At 44.8% G+C, this 8,838-nt stretch overlaps 1 protein-coding gene across 2 annotated transcripts; it reads right to left on the minus strand.

Moving 5' to 3' along the window:
• Positions 1-1,681: 1,681 nt before the first annotated feature.
• On the minus strand, positions 1,682-6,031 carry ING4 (inhibitor of growth family, member 4). Of its 2 annotated transcripts, XM_009707769.1 has the most exons (8): positions 5,919-6,031; positions 4,850-4,921; positions 4,480-4,646; positions 4,171-4,285; positions 3,738-3,846; positions 3,261-3,408; positions 2,793-2,854; positions 1,682-2,593 (listed from the first exon to the last, which is right to left on the minus strand). In XM_009707769.1, exons 1-8 carry the CDS (start codon positions 5,923-5,925, stop codon positions 2,554-2,556), a joined length of 720 nt encoding a protein of 239 aa, XP_009706071.1. In that variant the 5' UTR covers positions 5,926-6,031; the 3' UTR covers positions 1,682-2,553. The 2 variants fall into 2 exon arrangements, with proteins under 2 accessions (XP_009706071.1, XP_009706070.1); XM_009707768.1 differs by lacking the exon at positions 5,919-6,031 and having other exon boundaries at positions 4,850-4,943.
• Positions 6,032-8,838: the final 2,807 nt, after the last annotated feature.

Consider the following 8,838-nt stretch of genomic DNA (forward strand, 5'->3'; position numbering starts at 1 on the left):
TAGCCTGAAAACAGGAGCATTCTGGTCTACCTCCAGCTCTCAGCATCCTACACGGACTGCAAGAGACCCGAGACTTGTGCTTCCCAAACCAGAGCTACTCAGAACAGTTAATCCTGCGCAGTATGCAGCACCTGAACAACAAGCCATCTTGTTTCCTGGTTTAGTGTGCAACACACCCCTGCCCACTCACACTGCTTTCACATTACACCACATGCATTTATAAGCTACTTCTTATCCTTCATCAGCAGTGGGGTTCCATTACAGGGCCACCACTTCAAACACCTTTCCAGCCCACAGTTCCTAGAGAGCTTGCTGCTAATGGTGGCTGTTACAATCCAGTGTCCTATCTCATCAAAACTAAACCACTTAGAGGAGTGTTTGCATCCATTGTCACCCTTGCACTTTGTCCAAAGCCCATTTTCAAGTTCAGACCACATCCTCCACTTGTTCTGTTAGTTGAGCACTCAGCTGATACTTGGATACACCCCAGCTGAAGAAACCTGTTCTCCTGCCACAGCCTTCTCACCCACTGGATGATGGCACAGCATCTCATGTTATGAAGACTGTACCAGACACACAACCAACATCCTCTAGAATTTACCTCCTCTCTGATAAGGAGGGAATCCCTGGAAAATGGTCAAAGACAATCTGAGGACTGAGATCCAGACTGTGGCAGTGGTACCACAAACCATCTGAGCCATAGTCTGGGTAAGAACTTACCTCTATCATTTTCTGTGCAAAATGGGAACCTAAGCATCCCTTCTCAAAGCAAAAGCAAAGACTGACTCAGTGCTCTGACTTGAACAGAATACTTAACAGCAGCTTCTGAGCTGATGGCTTTGACATGGTCCCCATACAATTATAAGGTGAGAGTAGCATTGCTCTTCACCTACACAGTCCCCTGAATGGTTTTAATAATGAACCCCTAGAAGAGCTTTGGTTTCATGACTACAAGAACAAAAATGCTCCACTGATCCTCCTACAAGTTATCTATGTGAGGAAAACATTTCATGTTTCAGATTAAAAGCTTAAACCCTCCTGAAGCGCAGAGAAGCAGCAGGAAGAAGAGACTCAAGCTCATCGATCTCCAGGCCATGCCAATGGAATTGATAAAGAGGAGCTTAGCATGGATCACCTCCTCACAGTTACCTGCAGACACTACAGGGAGAGACACATCTTCAGCAATTGTTTTGGAGCCTAACATTATCTTAGTACCAGCAGCTGGAATTTCTGGCAACAAGGTGATCCAAGGCAAAAGGGACCCACTGGGGAGCAAGTTATCAGGATATCTGGAAAACCTATCCACGTTCTTGGATGCATGGGGTTTGTCCTGATGGCTTATTTTCTGAGCTACGCTGCCCAACAGCCACAGTGAGGTTGGCCGTCTATAACCTCCACCTCTCCTCATTTGAGAGAAGACAAGTGACAAAGTAAACGATCCAACAAAAATGCAAATAAATGTCCACCCTCTTGTGAGGGCACGACTGAAGGGGCAGATATTTTTCAGAGCCACTAGAAAGCTTAGTAACCTTTTGCAAGTGTTTTAGGTACATTTTCAAGCCTGACTTAAGCAGAATGTCACTTATTAACACTGTTCAGGATTGTTACATTAAAAAGCTGTACCACAATCATCATTTAGAACAAAACCAGAGCTGAGAGAGAAAGAATAACTAAAGAGACAAATTGCCGCAGTTTACTTTGGAGGTGACAGCAAGGCAAACAGAGTATTTGTTTCAATTAATTTTATTTAATTCCATATTATACAAGTGGGATCTGAATCCCCAAACTTCCCATTATCAACATAATGGAGAAGCACCACTGCACAAAAGGCAGGCAGAATTTTGGAGCTGGAAGACAGGCTAGATCAAGCCATTTCTCCCCATGTGGTCAGAAATTCTTCCTCCTTCACACAGTGTGCTTCCCAGACCAGCAGGTTTATCCCAGGAATAAGAGAGACAAAGCTAGCTCTAAACACTCCCTCCTCCTCCTCTCCCCAACAAAAGAGGCTGCTCAATGACAGTAGTGGAATGGTTAAAAACAGGGAGTACATGAGGTTTTCAGTCTCTCAACCAGCCCACTAGATTAAGAAGTGGTCTGGTTACTCCCTCTCTCCTGAAAAAGATCCAGGAAAAATCAAAGACCTAAAATGCTGAAGACTTACTTCCTTTCCTTCCCCCATCCCATAGCCTTGCTCTCTAAGCAGAGACTAGGCAATAAACTCTGAGGAGGCTGAAGGAAAGCCAAGGAAAATCAGGGGCTACCTGAATCCCTGGGAATCTGGTGGCTACCCTGGTGCCCTCATTCATTCCCTTTGAGGTTCAGAGACCTGTTTGGAATAGTATACAGAGAGGGCCTCCCTTAGGGATTCGGAAGCAACCAGGGATACAGAACACACAAGAACCGCTGTGAGGGTACACACCATTCCAGGGATGGCCCAAACCACAAACAGGGCAAAACTCCCCCCAGCCAAGGCCCCAAGGGCTGGGGGAGCTGGGACGAGGCCCTGGCAGGGGGAAGAGAGCTCCTGCAACAGTACTGAGGGCTCACAGGATTTTACTTTCTCTTCCTCTCCTGGGAACAGCGAGGGCAGAACCTGCCAGAAAGGGAAGTAAAAAGCCAGCATTTAGGGCATGACATGAACCTCAAATGTAGAGGTCCCTGACAAAGCCTCCATTCAAATTTTCCTTTTTAAAAGGTCTTCTAAGTGCGTATATACAGTACCCTTCCTTCTGCCACCCAGGACCTCCCCTTTCCAAAGACCAATGGGCCCTCCAGGTTGCTTATTCACTCACCATTTTCCTCTTGGTTTTGTTGTCAGACCCACACAGGCAAAATGAAACCATTCAATGGAACACTGTTGGGATGGAGAGCAGTCAGTTAAAGAGCAGTTTTCTTTTGAAATCATTGCTGACGGGTTACCGGAGTTTCCCAACATTTGATCACAAACTCCTAAATCCCTAGCAGTGATCAGGGAATGAAGACTCATACACAACCTATATATTGTCAGCAAGGAGAACTTTCCTTCTCCCTTGTGAAATGTAGGGGCAAGAAAACAAGCTGCCATTTTAAGGAAAACCCTGAAGGAAGAGGCACCTAACAGGTCATGGCAAGCCACTCCTCTTCCCTTCCAAACGACCTGAGGTAAGCCTTCTTCTTGTCACTGCTTGCTGTATCAGACCCCACCCAAGCAGGACAAGACTTTCCATGCAAGACTCTCTCCACTCCCTTCTCCCCCATTTCCACCAAGTGCAGGCTCTTACATCTGGGTTGTCGCAGCCAATCATCTCCCCATAGGAGACCTGGTGGCAGAGGCAGTAAGTAGGCTCATTGGGGTCCACGGGCATATCCAATACATCCGAAGGGTGCACATTTCCAAAGGTGACTGAAGGCATCCCATACTCTGTGCTACTGCAGGACAGGAATAAAGTACGTCAGCAAAATAACTGGCTTCGAGTCCCTTCACGTCTCCCAAGACAACGCCCTTGTTTGCCAGAGACAGCCACTTCTCTTTTTTAAGCACATACACCCAACTCTACTGAAATGACCCGCTTTCCCCTTTATGCCACACTGCCCTGAAAGAATTAAAAGGTCTCTTTCCTTGTGCTTCCCAAGAAGGGACAGGGGACACACCATCTAGTCAGAGTGGGGATCAGATCTTTCGCGGGGAAGTCTGGCTAGGCCTCCCTTGCTCTGATTTGTACTGCTGCTCCTCATTTCCGCAAGTCTCAAACACTTACGTGCGGACAAGCTTCAATTTCTTTTGGGCAGTTTTTGGTGCTTCCTCATCAGAGTTCTTCCCTTTAGAGCGAGCACGGGCAGCTTTCTTCTCTTTTTGGGCTCGGCCCTCTGGTAAGAAGAGAAAAAGGTGTTGCATCTGCCACTCCATCAAAATAGACACCTGATAGTAAAAACCTCTCCAGCAGTAAAATACACTCCCCTACTTCGGAGTGTATATTGGCTTTGGGCCACGCACCCCATCTTAATTTTATCTAGTGGCCTTGAATATGCTCACACAAGAAGAGCCTAGGTCACCATCTTTTTACCTGTCCTTCAGATTCCAGCGTAACAGTCTTTGATCTGTACCACTCCAGTGCCTGCCTTCATCCCCACCACTTCCATAGTCACTTGGCTGCCTCCTGCATCATTCTGCAGCCCAGTGGTGGTACTCACTCTTCTTGCCCTTGCTGGAAGAACTGTCATAGTCACTCGACTCTATCTGCTTCTCCTTCAGGTCTGCTTCGAAGCGAGCGAGGTCTGTGTCCAACCGCCGGATATGCTTATCAACCTGCAAAGACGACAGTGACCAGGAGTTACCATGGAACAGAGCCCAAGAGGGCAAAGAGGAGAGGACACGGGGCTTGCACTAAGAGCTGAGAAGCAAGAGTGGGTAGGGCCTAAAAAGAGAGATCAAGGCCTTCCAAGATTGGGGTATTTAGTACAGCCTTACATATGGTAAGCACTAGACACTTCCCTTCATACCATCTCGTAGGTCTGCATGGCCAGCTGAACCTTGTCATCTCCAAATTCCTTGCATTTCCCATAGGCCTCCTGGATTTGCTTGAGAAGCCCCAGTTTTTCCTCCGAAGACAAAGTCCGTGCATTGCTGATATACTCCGTGGCCAACTTATCGATCTCTGACTTGAGGTCTGAAACAAGTTTACCATTAAATACACAAATACACATACATACACACACACTACAGTGCTCTCCATTAAAAGAGACTGAAGGATCAGAGCAGCTGTAGGCTTCCTCCCCTGCCCTCAGATTGTCATGATGAAGGCAAAGGGATGAAAAGCTGGTAAAGCTGCGTACTTCCTGTCTCGTCAACAAAACCATCTCTAATCCTCACCTTCTGTCCTCTGATCCAGATCTCGCATGAGCTGGAAGTTTCTCTGCAATTCAAATGGCAGGTTCTCAATACCTGCAGGGAAAGGAGCATACATGGAGAAGTCAAGTTGCTGTCCACGATGCCAAGGTAGGAACAAAGCTAAGTGATAACACATACACCACTCCAGCGATTCCCAATGTCCTTTCCTGGTGCACATTAGCATGCTTCTATTTGCTGTCAACACAGGAGACAGACTATAAAAACGTGATATATTTAATCCAGCAGTATAGTTCTATAATACATACTAGTTAACAGAAAATTGCTGCCATGCAGAAAGGCCAACATTAAGAAAGCAGAAAACCAAAATTTGTAATGAAGTCAGTAATTATAATACAATGGATCCATCTAAGAATTCTATTCAGTAATGAAAAAAATAGTACAACAGCTGGTAAATAATGCCATTTAGTTATTTCTATACAAGGATGTAAAAATTAAAGTTGATCAAATGCTAATTCACTGAAAAGTGAGTCTGTTTTAGTGCATCCGTTTTACGTATAGGGGGACAGGAGACACTTTGTGCAAAGCCAAAGAGCAAGTCTGAGACAGGACAGGGAGCAGTGAACAGCAGTCTTAACCTCCTCTCATGCATTCCTTGTTCTGCCTTCTGCACCGTAATCTCAGTGTGGTCTGTCCAACACCTGGAAGGATGCTATACATCATGAATAATAAACGTTTGTAGGGCTCTGAATGAGTAATGTGAAGTTGATAGTCAATTAATATTCAATGCACTGTGCTACTCATCCCCTAGGCATCACCAGATGCTCAACTGACAAAGCTGATAAAAACAATTCTCATTTTTTCATGCCTGTCTAATCAAACTGAGATCTAGTATCACTGCATTAACCTGAAGTTCAAGCTTGATTATTGTCACCTTTATACCTAATCAAAAACCTGTATCTGTCTTGCAAGTTAAAAAAAAAAAAAAAAAATAAGGCGGGGGGGGAAAGCTCTTCAGAATCACAACAAAAGCATGTCTGCTTCCTGAACCCACTCTCCAACACATAGGGAGTGTAACTGAAGGTGTGTCTACCCATCATCAAAACTGTCTAATACATCAGCCCCAGCAGAAGTCTCTATTTTCACTGCCACATGTTTCTACAGGAGAGACATTTCCCTGAAGAGCAACCAGCCGGCAGGGAAGGTCTGTAGGCAAGAGGCAGGTTTTAACAAGTACTACGCACAGGGTACAGAATTAATTCTTATAAGAGGTCAAAACAACTGTGGGTCTCACTGTGCTCAGAAGCTGTTCCTTTAACTTATTTTTTTGCACAAACAGAATATAGGAAGTTACATACAGAATCCTTATAAGTAATCAAGCTATTGCTTCAACAGATTTCTGTTGCCATTTCTAATTTAAGTATCTGAGAAACGTTCAGGTAGTAGGTGTCCTTAAGTACCCAGATACATAATCACGCAGCACATATGCATTGCTCCCCTGCATTCAAGGATAGTTAACAGTGCAAAATCAAATTCTCAAAAAATTAGTAAGCAGCAAAATTAAGGCTGTCTGCACGTTCCTCAATTTGATATTTCCATGTTTGTCCAGCATGACAGACTTCACACAAGGTTCAAGCAGCCAACTACCAGACTACATCCCTACGGCTCAAAAAACGCATCTCAGAAGACAACAGGGACACAATGCTGGAAATTACCATTGCTTACAAAGGGAACTTACAGCAGGGATGAAATCCAGTTTGGGAATCTCAACACCATGCCTTTTTTCTTCCTGCAATCCCCAGCCTCATCAACTCCAAACCTTTCAATTTATACAGCAAATGAAACGTGGGTCATACGGCAGCACGCTAATTTTCATTCCTCTCCAAATCATCCCCTGCAGAATACAAGACAGGTATCCTCTAGAGGAAAACAGTATCTGTTCTTGCACTGCACACAATATGTCAAATTTACGCCAAGTTTATTAATCCTGGAAGATCACGACTTCTAAATTCCTGACTTTGTAGTTTTAAAAAAGATTAATGTAATTTCTTTTTCTCTTCTAAAAATGGAAGTTGGTAAAAGCATAAACTCCACCAGGGACAGTCAGTTTTCCCTCCACAGGGCTAGAAACCTTTAGATACGGCGAGCACCTGAGCTAGCACAAAAACCAGTAGGATGCTACTCTCCAGGCAGAACAACCACACACGAGGTTACAGTCACATTTCACAGCGATGTTCTCCCAGCAGGAGAAACTCAGGCTGGAGTTTGTTTCTGCTACAGAACCTGAAAGGGACTGTGCTCTAGTTTTCACAGTCGTTACTGTAAAAACCTGCCACCATCAGGAACGCAGCACATGCCCTCATCTGGAAAGCCTCTGTCTTCCCTTTGCCTCTACGTGCCTGGTCTCGTCTTTTCAGCCTGTGCCATTTAACCTTCAGAGACTCTCTCTTCCCAGCGCGTCCTCCCCTTGCTGCCAGCCCCTCAGCCAGGCCACTGGCTCCCCTGCCTTGTTACCTGCCTCCACGTGTGCAGAGCGCTCTGCTCCCAGCGGCTCTCGGCAGTGCGGCGAGAGGCATTATCCAGCTCTGGTTCTGGCCGAGCAGATGCTCAGCACAGACACAATCGGCGGATCATTTACCAGTCAAGCATGTATGATCTTCCAGAGGCTAGCTGGACAGGCTTCCACAGGGACTGATGAGACAAACCCCCACCATTTGAATACCTTCCCTCCTAAAACCCCAGCAAAATGTTTCACTCTGCAAATATACTATAGGACCAATGTTCTGTAATTGCTTCATCAATAAACTGGGAGAAAACAAAACAAGTGACAGTACAGTGATTTTATAATCAGAACTGTTATAAAGATGCTCTATCTGTTCAACTGAAAGTGGAAAGAAGCTGAGTACACCATTACAAATTATGATCCAGAGAGAGTTTGGCAAGAACAAAAAGCATAACAAGATAAAGCTGCAGCTAAGCAAGTTTTAACTAAGCAACAAACTATGTGTATGGCATATAGTTTAACTACTGGGAAGTTTTCTGCTATCTGCAGCTTAACTCAAAAGCTCCTGTGCATCCCTAAAAAAAAAAGTGAGGCTCTGCATCACAGAATTTATCACAGTGGTCAGAACACTCACTGAAATTGTTTGCTCATGCCATGCTGGCTATCAGACATCACCACCCTAACAGTCCCATTACAAAAAAAAAAATAATAAAATTTCTAAGATTTAAGTTTCCATTTCCTTATTCCTACTAATGCAACACTTTCCCTCAGTCTTTCTAAAAACATTTATGTAATTTCATTTCCTCCTGAATTTCTCCTTTATAATTCAATTGCTCTTTCTTCTTATTGTAAGACGCACCTAAACCTTTTATGACTAAATACTACCTATTGTAAAATACCCAAATAATTTTCAGATTCTGAAATGGATCATAGTAAAGAGAAAACAGCCTAGAGGCATCCTTGATCACTAGAGAAGAGGGTAGTGAAGGGCTGTCACTCTGTCCCAGATAGGCAACAATCTGATAAAAAAAAAAAAAGAGAAAAGCGAGGGCCTCTTTCAACACAAACAGCATACCAGCAAGAGAGGAAGCGGAAGATGGTGAAGATGTACAGTGAAGAAAGTGCTAGCAAAGCCAGCAGCTTGGCCCAAAGGGGCTGGCATTAATGCAACCGTGTCCATCTGCCCAGATCCACACAGAGCCATGTGCAGCCCCGCTGTGCCCCACTCATTCCCACCACATCACCCAGAAAACCATCAGCGCAGGTCTCCGATTGATTCCCCCCCCCTTCCTTATCTTACCTTGCTGTCATTTCTTATCACAAACTAAAGTCTCTCTACCTACCTTCGTCTTTCCTTTCCTCAATTCTTATCCCTCCACCACCCCCATTCTTGTTTCGTCTGTTTTATTCTCCTTTCCTTGTCATTCCTTCCCCCATTGATTCTTCTGCAGGCATCCATAACCATGCTGTCTTGTCCCTTAAGAACCATGCACTCTCACTCTCCAAAAGT

This window comes from Cariama cristata, unplaced genomic scaffold (genome assembly GCF_000690535.1).
Source record: "Cariama cristata isolate BGI_N322 unplaced genomic scaffold, ASM69053v1 scaffold449, whole genome shotgun sequence".
Classification (NCBI taxonomy): domain Eukaryota; kingdom Metazoa; phylum Chordata; class Aves; order Cariamiformes; family Cariamidae; genus Cariama; species Cariama cristata.